The sequence below is a fragment of the Coffea arabica genome, chromosome 2c, assembly GCF_036785885.1.
Source record: "Coffea arabica cultivar ET-39 chromosome 2c, Coffea Arabica ET-39 HiFi, whole genome shotgun sequence".
Lineage (NCBI taxonomy): Eukaryota > Viridiplantae > Streptophyta > Magnoliopsida > Gentianales > Rubiaceae > Coffea > Coffea arabica.
In genome coordinates, this window is record NC_092312.1 from 64734850 (window position 1) to 64753826 (window position 18977).

The 18977-nt window shown below is 33.1% G+C and overlaps 2 protein-coding genes across 2 annotated transcripts; both read left to right on the forward strand.

Moving 5' to 3' along the window:
* The first annotated feature begins 7344 nt into the window (after positions 1 to 7344).
* Positions 7345 to 10610, forward strand: LOC113723549 (uncharacterized). Its single transcript, XM_072077298.1, has 6 exons — positions 7345 to 7476; positions 7571 to 7726; positions 8294 to 8368; positions 8642 to 8767; positions 8909 to 8989; positions 10242 to 10610. Exons 1-6 carry the CDS (start codon positions 7383 to 7385, stop codon positions 10316 to 10318), a joined length of 609 nt encoding a protein of 202 aa, XP_071933399.1. The 5' UTR covers positions 7345 to 7382; the 3' UTR covers positions 10319 to 10610.
* Positions 10611 to 12472: 1862 nt separating this feature from the next.
* LOC113724509 (protein IQ-DOMAIN 19-like) lies at positions 12473 to 14727 on the forward strand. The gene is made up of 3 exons (XM_072077095.1): positions 12473 to 12886; positions 13050 to 13268; positions 13755 to 14727. The coding sequence occupies exons 1-3, from the start codon at positions 12473 to 12475 to the stop codon at positions 14349 to 14351; spliced, it is 1230 nt and encodes a 409-aa protein (XP_071933196.1). The 3' UTR covers positions 14352 to 14727.
* Positions 14728 to 18977: the final 4250 nt, after the last annotated feature.

Below are 18977 nucleotides of genomic sequence, written 5' to 3' on the forward strand. Positions count from 1 at the left end.
ACTTACTAACATAATAAATTTTCGTAGCATAAACTTGTTTGTGTTGTAGAACATCAAGCATGCGACACAACCACAATGCATGAGTTGCACTATTAGCTACTGCAATATACTCCGCTTCTGCATAGACAACGTTATCATTTGTTGCTTTTTCAAACCCTAAAAACCCCTCAAGAGCGAATAAAAAATGCATATCTTGAAATATTTGTTCTCTCAATCGTATCACCTATTCAATCACTATTTGCATTGCCAAATAATTCAATTGGATCATTTCTTGAATAAAAAAATATTATCATTATGAATACCTCCAATATACCTCAAAATCTTCTTATCCACCTATAAATGTGACTGACATGAATATTCCATAAACCTACTAATCAAATCTATAGTAAAATTGATGTCTGATCTCGTAGATGTCAAATAGTTCGAACTCCCAACCAAACTTTTAAAGTAGACAGGATCCACATATCCCTCAGTACCCTCCTTAGTCAAATTTAACTTCATTTTTCCTCAACTAGAGTTAGAATTGGATTAGTTGTATCCATCTTAAATTTCTTTTGAATATCACATGCATAATTCTTTTAAGACATAAAAATCCCACGATGAGACTGAAAACTTCAATCCCTAGAAAATATGACATGAGTCACATATCTATCATTTCAAGCTGCTTAACCATGGCCTTCCTAAACTTTGCAATCATTCTTGAAATATTTCAAGTAAAAATCAAATCGTCTATATAGAAGTACATGTTAAGAATATCACCACAAACAAAAGATTTAATATAAATATATATATGTGTGTGTGCGTGTGTATGTGCACTCATATGGATACTTCTAAAAACCACAAGTAAGAAAATAGGAGTCGACTCTTGTATAATATGCCCTTGGGACTTGCTTCAATCCATACAAGACCCTCTTCAACCTATATACTTTATTTTCCTAATCTCTTCTAACAAATCCTGCAGATTGCTCTACATATACTTCTTCATTGAATATTCCATTCATTATCATATGAACTGTGTCAACCTTATCAATAGGTGCAAACACCTCTAAATAGTCAATTTCGGGTTTTTGCTTGTAGTCTTTCACCACTAATCTCACAGTGTACCTATCAACCTCTTAATTGGGCTTAAATTTCGTCCTATACACCCATTTTCACTCCAATGGTTTTTTTACCAGTTGGAAGAGAAGTAAGCATCCAGGTGTCATTTTCTCAATAGCAGAATTTCTTCATCCATTACTTTTACCTAATGATAATCACGATCTACCTCCTCATGTACTATTGGGTCACAATCTGCAAGTAAAGCAAAATTAATACATAATCGTACATATCTTCTTCAAAAAAGTATTATCTGGTGTAATTACATAATCCTACAAATGAGTTAACATCTACCGCTAATACTATGGACATCCAGTTAACTCAATCTATGAACCCTGAGCAACTAGAGATGGCTAAAAATCAAGATTAACCCCCTCTTCCTGATAATTTAAAGTCACCTCTGCTGTCTTGAGATCTCCAATAAACCAGTCCCAAACACCTCTTTTAACAAATGTCACATCTCTACTCACTATCACTTTTTCTATCACAAGATTATATAATTTATGTGCCCTAGAACTTCATTATAGCCAATAAATACACTACACTCTCTCTTGTCGTCAAGCTTCTTCCTCAACTAATTAGGAATATGAGAATAGGCAATGCAACCAAAAATTATGAGATGGTCAAAAAGGGTCTGCTACCACTCTAAACTTCTTTAGGGGTTTTTCCCAAAATACTTCTAATAGGATATCTGTTCAACAAATAAATAGCACAGGAAACTACCTCTGCCCATAAGGACTCTGGCATCTTTTTCCAATTTTAACATATACCTTACCATATCCATAACTGTCATATTATTTCTTTCCACTGCCCCATTTTGTTGTAAAGTGTACCGAGCAGCCAACTGATACTGTATGCCATTTTTTCTCAAGAAAACTTCACAAACCAAATATTCCTAACCCCTTGTTCTCAAAATGTTAATCTAACAGCCACTTTGCTTCTCAACAAAAATTTTAAAAATCATAAACGACTCACATGTATCAAAGTTTTCTTCAAAAAATATATCCAATCCTTTCTACTAAAGTCGTTAATATAGATAATAAAATACCTGCATCCACCAGTAGAAGGAATCTCCATAGTGTATAAATCTGAATTAATAATTTCTAATGGTCTTCTATCCCTCCAAGATTTACTAGTGTGAAAAGAATCCATAAGTTGCTTTCTTAAAACACATATCACAAATTCTGTCAATATATCTGATATCGGATAGCCCATCAACCATTCTTCTACTAGCTAAAAATTTTAAACTATCAAAATTTAAATGATTAAATTGCATATGCCATAGTCAATTACTGTCATCTATCACTGTACTCTGACAAAAAAAATTTGGTATTTAAATTCATTGGAAATAAGTGATTTGGAGTTATTAACACATTCGCAATCATTCCATTTTTTTTTTTTATCAAAAATAGTGCAAGTACCATTTTTTATATGAATGTCATATTTCTTTTTAGACAATTGACCTATACTTAACAATTATAATGTAGCTCAGGAACATAAAAATATCATAAATAAAATCAGCAACTCCATTTTTTCAGGCTAATAGGGATTTATATTTCCAAATTTAACTTCACCACGGACAGATTCATCAAACTCAATATATAATCTTTCTTACTAGAAATATGATTACTACAGTCGGCGTCCAAATACGATTTATTTTTATCAAATAGATCAATAGCATTACAAGCTAATAACAAAGTTTTAGATTTTTTACTATTATCTTGAACCTGATTATCAGCGACATTAGGCTGAAAATTTCTGTTTATATTTTCTTCAGATTTACATTCAAATTGTCTATAGCCAAAATTTTCATAATTATAATATTGAATCTTCTATTCAAAATCATTCTAATTAAAATTATTTTTTCACCAAAATTATCACCTCTACCTCTATCAGAACCACCTCTAAAATTAAAATTATTAATTGTACTGTGTCCAAGATTTGGCGTACTTTTTCTACCTCTGTTGTTATAGCCATGACCACCTCTATTGTTATACCCCGCTCTGTTGTTGTAACCCGAGTTTCTCTGATTGGATTCACTTTGCTCCTTAATTACATTATTGCTTCTCAAATTCAACTACGTCTATAGCATCTTTTCTATGATCCTTCTTTCGGATATCTTCTAACTTCCTATTAATTCTTTATTCATGCAGTATTAATGACTCCTACAAATCTTCAATACTCAAATTTGTCAAATCTTTTGTCTCATGGATCATAGTTATCACATGATCTAAGTTTATGGATAGGGTGTTGAGAAACATGTTCTAACAAGGAAGTCATATTAATTGAGTTCCATCTCATTTTTAATATTTGACAAATGAGAAAAAGATGACTCAATGAATTCAGAATTCTCCATTGTCACAAGTTCAAGCTTCCTTTCCAACGTCATCAAATTATTTTGTTGAACTCTATCAATCCCTTTATACTTTTTCTCCAAAATATCCCAGACCTCCTTCACTGTGTTAGTCTCAACAATTTTTCCAAAAACTGACATATTAATTGCTTGATGAATCTATGACAACGCCAAACTATCTTTCATCTTGTTGTTTTCACTAGCATCCTGAGCAAGTACTTTGACATGAATTATCATCTCTTTCTATCAAAAATTAAACTCTACTTTTGTTTTGAATTTTTTGACAGAACAAACAATATTGGATTGGGGTTTTCTATACTTAAATCTATCGTAACTTTGATACCACTCTGATGGATCCAAATTGATAAACAAGCATAAATCCATGAGATAATACACAAGAAATTGATATTGAGGCAAAAGGAATTTCTTATATTATATTAGTCAAGGGATAATTTCATGAACTTCCCTTGAGACTTTTGACTATTTCACTGGTCTCCCTCCAAATTTTAAAAATTACATTAATCTCTCTTGAGATTTATTATCTTGTAACATCTAAATCCAACCAATAATTAAAGTCCTATTAGGAGAGAGAAAATAATATGATTCCACCATTACCCTTCATCTACTAAACTGTTTACTTAAACTAATACCCGTCCAAACATTAAAAAAAAAACTAGAATTTACTATTTATCATCTGGGATTAAATCATAAATGACAGTATATCATTTTGTATATTTCACTTAATGTAAGATCCAAATTTTTCTTTTTAATTACAAACTTGTTGTCAAACCTAATCAACAATAAATAATCAAAAAAATTTGTAACCAAACTATTACAAAGAGTGAACTTTAATACCATAGAAATCTCAACAACTAATATTAATATGCTGACAAGAATATTTATGATATTGATATTTGTAGTTTGTAATATTTCGATTGCATTTCTTTTTATTATTTGTTATTGATCATATTTGACAATGGGTATATAACTGAAAAGAATACTTTGAATATTGTATTAAGTGAAAAATATAAAATGGTATACCATTTTTTGATGCTACATGTGATTTGATTCCTAATGATAAACAGCAAATTTTAATGTTTTTATTTAATGTATGGGTTGCTATTAAATTAATTAAATAATGTAGTACATGAGGAGCAATGATGGAATCGTATTATTTTTTCTTTTCTAATATCACTTTTTGATTATTAATTGGGTCTAAATGTTACAAAATAATTAACCTTAAAAGAGGTTAGTGAAATTTTTTAAACTTAGAGGGAAGTCAGTGAAATAGTCAAAAACCTCAGGGGAGGTTTCTAAAATTATCCCATTGCTCAAATGAGGCTACGGTTCTTTCTCCCAAAAGACGACAAAACTGGTGCGGAGGCTACAGCTTATTCTTGTACCCTCTGCGGCCTTTTTATACTGACATCTACTACTACTAATTACTTCACGAATCAGGTTCCATGTGACGATTCCTTCGAAAAAAAACAAAAAGGATCCATGTGACCAATGACTAAACAGTATAACCAACGTTATTAACCAATAAACTAACACCATGTGGTTAATAAACTAATCAATTATCACAATTTGGTTTATTTTTTTACATGGTGTACCTGTTTGGTTTGGAGGCAATCCAGTCTCCATCAAGTCTTTCAATGATCCCTTTGGGTTTACCTATCTCTTCAGTAGAAAGTTTAGTATTAAGTAAATATAGAAATAGAAGTAAACTAGAAATCATCGTACGGATAAAAAAGGACTAGCAAATTATCAATTTTGACATTTAAGCATAGTACTCGAGCCATGTACGATTTCAAGTTATTTTATGGCTTTAACCAATTTATCAAACCAACCCAAAAAAATAAAAAAAAATTTACCGACCAACAGTTTAGACGAGATTAATATAGTTACATGCGAATATTTGGTCCTTTTTTACCAAATTATTTTTAGTACTTCTTCACATCCACCGCGCAATGCATGGGGTTATTAATAAACTCAAGACCACATACTCTAAACGCTAGGTAACAAATTGCACCTACCTGAAGGTTAGCATTTTGCTTCGAAAATAAACGTGGATTGTTGTCAAAAAAAAAAAGCGTGGATTCGACCTTCTCATTTGCAATTCAAGATTTGTCTAATAATTGTTTAGGATTATTATGTGGGCAAAATTAAGAAGCTAAGAACCAAATAATTAATGTGGGCAAAACATCAGGATCATTATGGCTCGTCCCTTCCATATATTTGATACCAAAGATGCAATTGTGGCTTTTGCAAAAATCAACCTAGAAAACAATCTGGCGGAGCAATGCATGAGCTAGTTCTATTCTGTTTAGGCAAAATTGAGGGTTCCCCGGTACAGTGGTAACAAGAATAAAGAAACATCAATTTCAACTGAACACAGTAAATGATATGATATGATGAATATACCACCACCAGGTGTACAAGAAAAATTATTTAAAAAAAAAGTTCAAAATGGTGAAAACTTCATTCTTACCCCTCATACAAGAAGAACAAAAGAAATAGGGAATCAAGATGACCACAAATATAGAAAGAAATTTAAAAAATAATAATAATAATTCTCACACAAAGTTACACACGCACAAACAAAAAGGAGTTCCACTGTCCTTATTAACCTTGATTGAGATTTCAATAAAAAAAAAAATCTGGCTTTTGAAGATTTACTGTTGGATCAATTCAAAAGTTCATCAGGTCTAACTTTGCTGCTGCTTCTGAGGAAATATTTTATGTCCTCTAGTGATTAACTTATACATATAGGAAATATTTCTGGCAAAGTTCTTGTTCTTGAAATTGATATTTTGGTCACCATGTGGATGAAATTTGACTTTTCATTGTTCTCAAGGTCAATGATCACAGACTTCTTGAAATGATACGACTATTTCGCTCAATTAACAAGATAATAATATATATGTTTTTTTTTTATAAAGTTGAATATGTCAACTGAACTAAGGTAGATTTTGGCTGCTGCTTTATTTGTCTTGTTGAAACAATTTAGCACATACACATAAATACATACATATATATACACACACATACATACATATATAATATATATATGTGTGTGTGTATTATATATGTATATATGTATGTACATATGTACATATGTATATGTATATTTATATAGTAACTCTAAGGTTCTTCCTAGAAAGGTCCAGTTGAAGTGTTATAATGCAAATAAAATTATTTACTTGATATGTGCAAAGTAAGCTGCCTTCTTTTCCATTTTTAATTACCACAAAAATAAATAGGTAAGAGAAAATCTTTAACTAGATATTAATCCCTGTTATTAAACATAGGCATCAAATTATCAAAAAAATCAACAAATTAAGTACAAAGAAGAAATTATTAGAATGTGTCAGTTGAAATTAAAGGAAACACTCATCTTTGCACCAAGAAGCTTCTAAGTTGCATTTTAATGACCACATTGCAATTTTTCCACAAAAATACTAGAAACCTTGCACAAAAGCGAATTTTTTCCTTTTTAGGTAACCGTTTCTTGCTGCCATCTAGGTCCTCTAGAATACAAGTACATGAACATGTAGGATGTACAAGAACTGAGGACAAATTCAAGCAACATTAATGTACAAGAACTCATGTAGGATATAGTTTGAGGATCAGTTCAATGTCAAAGAAGACTATGTCATAGTCCGATATACAAGTAAAAACAGGTTGAAGCCAAATTAAAGCTTTGCTTTCATTTCTTGGACCTTAATTTCCAAATCATAACTGCTTTTCAAGACTTCTACAATGACTTTTGCCAAATATGTCTAACTTAATTAGTCTAACGATCTAAGAAGCTTCCACGTAGAAAAATCCAATCTACAAGTTTATATATATATCAAGCATAAGAACACCACAAATATCACCTATTCTATCTCATTGTCTTAGCTTTCTTGATCCCTCTTTTGTCTCTCTAGAGATGGCTCTTTCCTGGTTCAAAATTTCTCTTGCCATGGTAATGATTCTTCTACCAATTGCCACAAGAGGAGATGATCCTTTGACTCCTATTTTGAGTACGTCCCCTTTTCTTTATATGTGTGTTTAATATATGGTTTGCGGGAAATAAAACTCTTCTAACTCTCTAGGGTTTTCATGTAATTGTCACAGACGATATATGTAAAGAAGTGGAGTGTGGGAAAGGAACTTGCCAAGCATCTTTAGGCTACCCATTCAACTTCAAATGCATTTGCGACAATGGTTGGAGGCGAACACGTTTAGATAACGAAGAAACTTTAGAGTTTCTGCCCTGTGTAATTCCAAATTGTAAGTCTTTCACCCTTGTTCTCGTCTGCTTAGAGCGTGTTCTTTGTTGATCAAAACCCCTGATTTTAATTCTGATTTTGAAAAAAAAAGAAAAGAAAAGAAAAACTACTATCTTCTTTTTTTTTTTTTTTTTTTCTCTTTTGGGAGATACAATTTTCTTTAGTTGTCAATTTCTGTTCCAATCTTACTTCTAGTTATTTCTTCCCAAGGCAAAAAAGTTGAAAATCAAAAGCAGTATAATAGGTGCTTTTTGGAGTCTCATTGTGATCTTGGAATTTAGAAGAATTTAATATTGAAATAAGTTGATTTGAATTATTATTCCCACCAAAGAAGCATTTTGAATATCTTTCCTAATCTTCAAAATTTTCTTTTATTTTGTCTTAAGTTGAAAAAAAATGTTAATTCTGCCACATACATCTCAAGATATTGTTTGAGAAATTTGTATATTTATTTTGCTAGTACTTTATTTGGTTGTAAGCTAAAAACTGTGATAGTTGTCAAGGTCCCTCAGTCCAATTTGCCGGCCAAATGAAGCATAAGACTAAAAATCTTTCCTCTTGTTTACAGGCTCTCTTGACTATTCTTGCATGCCAGCTCCTGCTCCTCTTCCATCAATTCCATACAATAACTCTTTCTTCGACCGTAAGTACTCTTTCACTTCAGAAAAGAAGGGGAAAAAAAACTGTCATCTCAAGTTTCCAACATTAATGTACTTTACAATAAACGAGAATTCTTAGAATTCTCTTGATTGTCAGGTTTAGAGTACGAATTTCATGTTTGATTGTTAGGAGTACGAAGGGCATAGGAAGGGGAGGGCGGATAAAAATAATAATAATATAAATAAATGCATAAATAATAAAAATCAATTTTTTTTCTAACAAATAATTTTGTAAAATTCTTTTCTTATCCTTCTAGCCTGCTACTGGATTTACTGCGGTGGAGGAACATGCATAAAGGATGCAACATATACACACAAATGTCAGTGCAATAGTGGTTACTCTAATCTCAACGACATCCCAGTTTTTCCATGCTTTAATCAATGTAAGAGCACCATGGCTATTATATAATTTTTGCAATTACTCTTTCATTTTTATTTATATTTGAGATTAATAGAAAAACATGCAGTAGAGGATATATGTATAAAACAGCTATTGTGGTGATTTAAATGTTTGATTTAAAAAGGTGCCGTCGGGTCTGATTGTTCAAGGCTGGGAGTTAAGCTTTCATCATCAACTTCATCTCGAAATAATGATGACAGCCCTGGTGAGTTTACAAATCCATTGAGGAGTTTTGAATTTTAAATACTTAATAATCTTAATTTTAATTTATAAATAGAGTAAATTTAATTTTTTAAAATTAAATTTAACAATAAGTAAATGGAAAATTAGATTAAAAAGATAAAAGGGAGTTAATAAGAAGAAGAGAAAGGGCACAAACCAAAAGTGAAATACAAATATTAATTTTTAGTCGTGATTGTATTTGTACTTGAGAACTTTTTAGTGCCATAATCTTCATTTTCATAGGCGAAAACTAGAACGTACAAGAATTGATTGTTTCACTTGCATTTTGTTTTCTTTGTATTTCTTTTCTTGTGCTTTTCCTTCAACAAGTGCAAGGCATTATATATTTTACATAGAAGTAGGAAACTGAGCTGGTCTTGATTTCTTTTTTCCTATATATTTTACTTAAAAGTGCTTTCATTATTGATAAGGATCAAAAGAAATTTTATCTGATTGATTGTTTAACGAGTATTGCCAATTTTCAAGAAAGAAGATGTAGAAGTTGTGTTCTTGAGACTTGCGCAAATACTATTTGACCAATTCAAAGCATAATAATTAAGTTGAAAGGATTGTTCCCTCATAAGTCCAAGATTAACAAACACGGAATTGACATTTTTTGTGTCAAAAGTTCAAACCCCATAATTACCCTTTTTTTTATTGGTCAAGCATGTACTAGTTGTCAACTTTCCAATCGAAATTCAACAAGTCACTTTAGCCATGGCAAGTCAACTGATATTATAAAAATTTTCAATATTTGAAGCACAATCACTAAGTAAGAATAACATGAAAACAATGTTTATCATATAGACATTTATTATGCTCTATAAATCTAAAGAATAACATTACGGGCTCCAATTTAAAGATTGAACCTGTGAAAAAAAAAAAAACGTGGTAGACATGCTTAAGCTAATGGTCTGGAGAAGCAGCAATGAAATTTAAACCATCTTATTGTCATTCGCAAGGAGCTCAATCCATTTTGTCGCTTAATTTTTATTTTAATAAAATTTGGGCTAGCATCCCACCCCGTGTACGGAATTTGCCCGAAAAAAAAAAAGGTTCCATTTTGTTGTGTTAAATCCCCAACTTTAATGCATTGACAACTTGTAGTATTATTTAGAATAAATGCATCTTGAAATTTTTGTTTCTGATTAACTTTTTCTTCTAGCCTTATTCAAGAAAACTGAAATTGGATTTGACATTTATGCTCACTCTTTCTTGTTTGAAAAAATTTTCAGCTACATCAATTTTACCATGGAAGTTTCAATGGATGGGAATCTTGCTGATATCTGGTGCTATACTACTCTGGAAATAGGAATTTCAATAGTGTGTTGCCTCAGTTTGGCATCACTTTACCAGTTATGTTTACACATAATTGCTTGATATTGATTGTGATGTAGTTATTTAATTATTTTCACAGAGGATAGATTTTGTATTCATTCATAGAATAAACATGAGGAAGAGGATTATTGCTTCTAGAATAGCCTCATATACAGTAGCAAGCAGCATTTTCTATTAAAATCTTTCTTGTGTAAAAGAACATACTGCTAGTGCAGAAATTGATTTTGTTAATAGTGAATGATGGGTTCTGGACCATTTGTTTCAAATACGAGCAATGTTTTCACATTCAGATTGGATCACGGTCTGACTGGTTCAACTCGCAATCGTTCATGCTCCGATTCAGTTCCAAACCTTATTGAATTTAAAATTTGTGTAAAGGTCTTAATTGAGATTAATCTTTCGTTATGTTTGTAATGGCTTCACTATCTTCATCTCCCAGAATGACACTTGACAAAAACTAAAGACAATATTAAGTCACACCAATAGGAAAGTGTGAAGGAAAAATTAGCCTAAATTGGCAGTTATTGTTGATAGGTACATGTACATCTGATCATTTTTGTAATACTCCTACCAATCTAGTTCTGTATAACATACCATTTAAAGTCAAAGTCAAATTGTGTATGGATTTGTGTTTGGTGCATATCCTCCATGTGGCTGATAATTAAAGTTAAACCGTCGTTCCCTTCTTATCTTTTGGATTTAAGTTTTGCTAAAATTAATTGCAACAACTTACGGTATCACTAAACCACGTACCTAAAACAAACCATTTTTTTTCTTAGAATACTAACATTCGAGAGCTTGTTATACAGTTGGAGGAGAGATTGTCCAATATTTGGAATCTCATTTATCAATGACTATAAAAAGGTTGCTAACTGTAGCTTATCAATGACTGTAAAAGGCAATTGCCAATGGGATTGGCTAAGCTAGCAAGGCTTGTTTAAGGGAAGATTGTTTTGATTCCCGATTTTTTTTTCAGTCTAACTTCAACAATCTACACTACTTCTATACTATCGACAAAAGTTTGGTTTGATTCCCATTATCAATGATATCGCATTTGTAGGTAATCTTTGTCAACAATCTACAATACTACTCCTATATTATTAAGGAGAGGGGACTAAGTTGAGTTTATAAGTGGTTGAAGAATGAACTCTTCAGATCAGACAAGTGCACTACTATACTCTCGAGAGAAGTCTACGAGACTCTCTTTGGCCATTAGATCAAAACCCAATGATTTCATTGGTAAGTAATCTATAAATCGAAAAATACACCAATGGTTTGCTTTGACTCGAGAATTGGGATAACCATCCCCCCTTCCTAATCTTTGCCCAAAACAAAAAAAAAAAAAAAAATATGGAACTGCTTCAAGGACTAGGCTTTCGTTCCTCTGCTGCAAATGAATTTAGTTACCTAGTTAAGCATCTAAGGTACTTGTTTCAGTTTCAGTGCATAACTTTGATCCGCATTGTCTCAAGTCTCTACTACACAAATGGGCTTCTACACAAATAAATGGAGATCGGAGATCTTGGTATTGCATAATTGGACATAACTGGAAACCTCTCCCTCTTTAAGAGAAGACTTTTAGTTTTCCTTTTTGGCTTTTCTTTGCATCCCTGAATGAAGAAGACGTAGGTAGTTTAGTTCTAAAAGCAACAAGTACTAAAAACAAAGAACAAACTGATTTCCAGTCGTTGAGAAACCACATCCGCCCTTGAATCCATAGAAATGTGTCAATTGGCATCACAAGGGGAAGTCTATGCAGGCCTCAGCCATAAACAAATAAAACAAGGACCAGTATTCTCCACCAAAATTATCTTGTTTGATTTTTGGGTTAGCAGAAAAGTCGAAGTTTAACGCTATTGCAAACCCTATATAATTGCTATTGTAGCAGAAGAATATAAAGGCCGGATATTCAACAACGTAGACAAATTAAGAAAGGTTGAGACATCAACCTTTTATTAGCCATCAATTCTGTGTCCAAGCTCTTTCTGTTCAAGTTATATAGAAGTCTCAATCATTTTAGTTGTTGATTTTGTTGTTTATAGACATCCCTTTATTCTCTAGGCCATTTTTTTTTTTTTTTCGTTTCTACTTCATTTGTCCCTACTGTTGAAGGCTTTGATGGTATAGGATGGGTAAAGCAGGAAAATGGATCCGGAACTTTTTGTTAGGCAAAAGGGAGGAGAAAGATAAGCACAAGAAAAGAGTGAATTCAGTTGCCACAGAGGTCAGCAATTTAGGAAGTCCAACAGCAATCTTATCAGTTACAAAAGAGAAGAGGAGATGGAGCTTCAAGAAATCCACCACCACAGAAAAAGACACTCGTCGCAATCTGTCATTTGACTCAATCTCTACTCCCCACCTGGGAAAACAGGCCCTAGAGGAGCATGAAATTGAGCAAATTCGTTTTAAGGCAATCCTAGTAGCAACTAGCAAGCAAGTCAATGGAACAATGCCGGTTGTCACAACTCCTGTTTCACAAGCTATAGGGCCCCTCAAAGATGCTGCTGCCATCAAAATTCAGGCTGCATTTCGTTCTTATTTGGTATGTGTAATTTGAGCTTCTAAAGTTTTTTCCATTGGTTTGTTAGATAATCTAGTGGTTGGATGCCCCCTTTTGTCAACAGATCAAATGAATGTGTTTACGATAATCTGATTAAAATCCAGACATACGAACACTTTCACAATGATCTGATCGTTTTCTGCAGGCAAGAAAAGCATTGTGTGCTTTACGGGGACTGGTGAAATTACAAGCATTGGTAAGGGGTCACCTGGTCAGAAAACAAACAACTGCAGTTCTGAGGAGCATGCACGCTTTGATGACTATCCAAGTTAGAGGTCGGTATGGGAGAGTTCGGATGGTTGAGGCCAGAGCAGAGATTGCAACAAAAAGATCAGGTCATGGAGAATCAGCTCGAAATAGTACAGTAAGGCCTTTTCTGGATTATTTTCTCACCTTCCCTTTGGATGATCATCCATCAGGTTCTGCATTTTGTAGGATTTGTTCTTCCACTCAAATTCTTCGTTCAAATCTACAGGATTTTCTCTTCAGTATAGAACTGTTATATGTCAGCTCAGTTCATAAACCTGATACAATCAGATTTTACCAAACCAAATAACCAATAATGTTGGACAAAGATACTCCAGGACAAACCACCAAATCTGATGTTAAAAATACTACTGATTTCACAAAATGTAATTAAATTAGATCTTCCACTCAGATGAGAAATCAACGAGATGGTACACTAAATTTATCTCCATATTTCCCCCTGAACATAGATAATGTATACTCTATTTATATAATTCTAGGAGCATGTATAGCGATATTTGTTTCCTACGTGTGCCACTGGTGTTAAGTGTCTTGTTGTATTCAGCAGCAATAATTAACAAGCCGTTTGATCACTCAAATGTAGGATAGAAAGGATGTTAATGCTCATGAGACGAGGCCCTTAGATTATTCACAAGCTGAAAGAAAGGAACTTGGAGTCATCACCACATATCACTCTGGTCGGTTTCCAATAAACATACAAGAGGATCAGCCTGACCAGACATGTTGTAGTCCATCAACAACAGTGACTGAAACGAGCTCCACCAATCTGTCCACAACAAAACAAATAAAACTGCAGGCATCCACTGCTCCACATTCTCATGAAAATCGAGGTTACATGTCCAACACAACATCTTCAAAGGCAAAAGCAAGGTCACACAGTGAACCAAAGCAAAGGCCAAAAAAATGGCGCCCCGTACAAAAAAACAAGCAGTCAACATCAGTCCAAGGTGTAAACGTCGTTCCTGAAGTTCAGGAGCAATGTACGCCTTCACCTTCAGAATTCAATGAGCAAGAAAATCAGATTCCATGGTTCATCAAGCTTTATCGATCTGCAAAGCAAGTAAACGGTAGTCATGCAGATCATTCGAGTGTAGCAACTTGCAATTCCAACTTTGAGAAGACTTCAAATCCATTTGAGGTATGTTCTAGGTATTTGGCTAATAATACTTCCAGGGGCTAGTGACCTGTTAAGCAGATTGGGAAACTTTTGATCGAAACTTTGTTTCCTAATTGAGAGATCACAGTAGTATTATCATTTGGTCAAAAAGGTTCTTGGTCGAATTATCACCTGATCTAAAAACTCGAACAGTTAGACAACACTATTTTTAAGCACAACAACAAAATATGTATTGGATGAACTCTTGGCAACATGTTTTACTTAATTCCTAAAGATCTTTATGCATATTGATTTCATCATTCCACTGCAGCCTCCCAAGAACCTATACTAACCTTCCCGAGACAGCTGAATCAAATTTAAACTGCTGCAGCCATCAGCAATCCGTGGATGCAATAATGTAGTCATCAGTATTAAAATAATGTAGTACATTCTGATATTCACTGACACAGAAATGAGACTCGTTACATGGCTGCTGAAGCCGTCAAATTTTGCTATTATTGCTACTTTTCAATGGAGTTCTAACCAGTGACTAGTAGTATACTTCTTTTGGTGAAACCAGTGTAGGACTATAGTAATGGGATCAAGTGTTAGAAGGGAATAACCTTCTTTCCCAACACATGAATCAACCCAAAATACAGGAGGTGCCAGGATCAACTCTCCAGCACATGTATCAACCTAAAATTCGGAAAAAAAAACTCCCCTATGGATTCGACCTATTCACCGCTATATACAAATTTGTATTTTTTTTTAGCAGGTAATTATTATTGTATAGGCTCGACACTTGTCACATGTTGATTCAGAAAGTAGGCTATCCATATTAAAATTGAATATGAAATCCATTTACCAAACACACTCTAAATATGTATTCAATGTTATGTGCCACACAAACAGTATTAATAAGTAAAACTATGTAATTTTGTATTGGACAGAAAAGTGGACAAACATAATGGGCAGAAGATCCCTTCTTCTCTCAGAGACGAAATAATACACACACACCCAACTAATCAATATTTGACCGAGGGTTAAAGCTAAGAGGACCGAAACGGTAACCTAAGGGGGACCCACAACGCTTACCTATCCAGCCAATTGGTGGGCAGAAGATCCCATCTCCTCAAAAACTCTCACTTTTAAGACAAATCTATTTTGGCAATTATTTTAAGAAATTAGCCGGATATCACGGGAGTTTGTCTCTCTGTGCCCATAGATAAGCTTTTTCTCACATGGATATCTTAAGAGTTTTCTTTCCTAGTGCCCATAGAGTAAGCTTTTTTCTCATTGCAACATCCACTACTACTCATCCATCTACATCGTCCTTTTCCCATTGTTGATCATCAAATAAGTCCTCAGGTGGGTCGTAAACAATCATATTAGGGAAAAGTTCCAAGAAGTCATCCTTTATTTTTTCCCTCAATTCTGGATATGGGAGGAGCCCCTTCAAGATCACTCTATAAGGCAATGATAGCAGGGGATCAGGAGATAGCCTCATTTCCTCGTATATGTCCATTGCTTCCTTCGGTAGTCCACTGTCTAAGAAGGCCCTAATGAGGTCACCAAAGGTATGCTGATAAAAAAGCACGCCTTCCCTCTTTAAGTCATCCCATACACTCCTGCTTCGTCTACCCTTTTATTTCTCGCTAGCATCATTAGCATACAACCCATGATTTTTGGGCTCATTTTTGTTATCTTGTCCAATTAAATTAAATGGTAATTTACCGTGGGTAAAAGTAAAAATAATTTCAAGTTAGGTTAAAGAATTAATTAAGAGGTAGGATGAAATAAGATAGGGTAAAAGTTCATAACAGTTAAAACTCCTATCTAAACCACCAACTAGTGGGTGGTTATTAGGGTTTAACATACTTATCAAAATAACAAAGAAAATAAAAATAACAGTTTTCCTACCTTTCATTATCTGCCTAACCTAGAGTAAGAACCGTCAGAGAGTAGAGACGGAAAAGCAGGCATCGCCGTCAATCAATCGAGAGACTAGATACTTAAATCTGTAAGTCCCAAATTTCCACGAAACTTCTCTTTTAAGTTATATTAGTTGCATTAATTATTCTAGGATATGCAATGTTGTTATATGTATGTAGATATATATGTTTCTATAAGAAATTTAGGAGGATTCATATTTGAGTTAGTAGAAATAGGGTGTTAGATTTTAATCTTTGGATAAGTAGATCGTCCAAATCTGTTGAAGAAAAGAAAAGAAAAGAAAAGAAAGAGAGCCGCCGCTGCTCTGTTTTGACTGGCGTTGCAGAAGCAACGCAACAGGAAAAAAAAAAAACGGAAGGAATTGCAAGAATTGCAAGGGTTGGCCGAGGCCAACCGAAGACCAGAAAAAAAAAAAAAAAAAAAAAAAAAGGGAAAGGAGAGGAGATGATGTCGGGCATAGTATATGGTTGGCCGAGAGGGTCGCCCGACTTTTCTGGCGACCGTGGTCAAACAACTAGTTGGCCTTTTTGACCAACCATGGGTCCAATCTGAGAAGGGGAAAAAAAAGGGACAAATTAAATGTAGATCAAATTATAATATAAAATTAGTAAATATTTAATAAATAAATTTTAAATATAACTAGTCCATTTTTTTATAATTTATTGTGGGTATTAAAATTCAGGACCCAATCTAAAGTGATAGTTATTTAAAATTATACTTAATTGATTAAGTCTAAGATACTTAAATAGAAATTTAAAACATCTTAATCTAACCTTATAAGACAATGTAAGATAAGTTCTAGATTGTTAAACGAAATGCTTAACACCATGATGATGATAATAATAATAGTAATTAATAATTAATAAAATAATGATAGTAAGAATAATAACCATATAGACATGGAGGAAATACATTAAGGATATAAATGAAAATAAAAGTATAAATACAAGTGCAATAAACTAAGGCAATAATTATAATAATAAGTCAATATATATAGGTACATGTATACATAAATATTAATAACACCTACGCACCCACAAAAGTGAAAATAAAGCGAAAGATAATAGTAATTAATTAACAAATATATATAAATGGTAATAAAATAAAGTAGCGACAACAAGGACAATAATAATAATGAATAATTATAAATTATAAATACGTATAGTAAGATAATAGTTAAGATAATAAATATGATTAGGAATAATTATTTTCTTTTAACTTAGGAAACTTTACAAAAAGGAGAACTTTCCAAATTAAAAAACTTTCTAAAAATAGAAACTTTCCAATTTAGGAAACTTTCTGAAAATAGAAATCGTTCAATTTAGGAAAAGGCTGCTAGGGTTCATATAATGGTTTAGACATGAAACTTCGACTCATTTAGAGTTTGTATATTTATGCATCTATAGGAAATATCAACTAATTAGGAAATCTGTGCATTTGATAGGTACGATATAAGTTTAAAAGACCTAAGGTAGCCCTACTCGAGCAGCCAGGCAAAGGTAGGTGGTACTTACCCTTCTGAGATTTCAAAGGTGCAAAATGAAATTTTGTTTTCAATCCTATTTTGTTGTGTTGACTCAAAATGTATTTGATTAAATGCATTAATTGAATATTCATGAAAGTTATATTTTCCTATACAAAATGGACCATGTGACTTATTTGAAATGTTTTGATACGTTATTATATACCAAACGAGCTGAATCTTTTATGAAATCAAGGATCTATGTATGGGACATGTGGGATGAATTTTCAAAACAGTCATGGAATAGACGGTAGGGGCTATAGTCCTGTCTAATCGTCATGGTAGCTTGGTATAAAGTCCGGCCGATTGACAAGGTCAAGGTAGCCTGGTATAGATTCCGGCCGATTGACAAAGCCATGATAGCCTGGTATAAAGTCCGGCCGATTGGCAAGATCATGGTAATTTGGTATAAAGTCCGGCCGATTGACCCATGTATGAAATGAGACCAATCGGTAGTCATGAAATCTATTGGTCACCCACCTAGAAGGGGTTTAATCTCTAGGCTGAGTACTTGCTAGCCGGTCATCACATGTACTTGTTATAAGCTAATATGAAATGATTTATGAGCTAATATGAAATGATTTATGAGTTGATATGGAATGATTTATGAACTGATCTAAAATGAGACTTGTGAACTGATTTATGAATTTATTTATGAACGGATATGAAGAGACTTGTGAATTGAGACAAAATGATTTATGGCTTTATGATTTTTCATGTATATTTATCAATAAGATACTTTTAAATTGTTTGCCACTCGTTACTACTGATTCTTTTATGAACGACGTTACTTTCAAGATTATGGATGTGATCGATGCGCAAATGGTTTGATTTGTATATATATATGTATCTATAAAGTTACGAGTACATGGTCCAACAGAGGGGTAGATATTACCTACTGAGCGATTTGTCGATCAACTCACTTTTTACCATCTTTGCAGATTGGGAAGAGTACGAATTGATTTACGTAGAAGACCCTGAGGACGACTTTATTAGTTTTTAAGTGAACTAACTACTTCTAGCTGTTAATTTTATTTACCTTTTTTCCGCTGTTTCGACCAGAGAATAAATGTATGAATTTATTGGATATTTGTAGACTACTTTTTATATGATATTTGTACTGCACTTTATGTAGTTATATTATTTAGTACTTTTAAAGTTTAGTATAGTTAAATGTTGCCTTGTATTATTGAGTGGGACTTGAGAGTACGGCGGATGTCACATGATGGTCACGT

Bases quoted from the DNA above. Each gene is read 5' to 3' on its own strand.
- LOC113723549 (XM_072077298.1), top strand. From the start codon at position 7,383: ATGGCTCTTTCCTGGTTCAAAATTTCTCTTGCCATGGTAATGATTCTT. The intron at 8,768-8,908 runs GTAAGAGCACCA...TGATTTAAAAAG, and splicing joins TTTTCCATGCTTTAATCAAT to GTGCCGTCGGGTCTGATTGT. The intron at 8,990-10,241 runs GTGAGTTTACAA...AAAAATTTTCAG, and splicing joins AAATAATGATGACAGCCCTG to CTACATCAATTTTACCATGG.
- LOC113724509 (XM_072077095.1), top strand. From the start codon at position 12,473: ATGGGTAAAGCAGGAAAATGGATCCGGAACTTTTTGTTAGGCAAAAGG. The intron at 12,887-13,049 runs GTATGTGTAATT...CGTTTTCTGCAG, and splicing joins CTGCATTTCGTTCTTATTTG to GCAAGAAAAGCATTGTGTGC. The intron at 13,269-13,754 runs GTAAGGCCTTTT...ACTCAAATGTAG, and splicing joins AATCAGCTCGAAATAGTACA to GATAGAAAGGATGTTAATGC.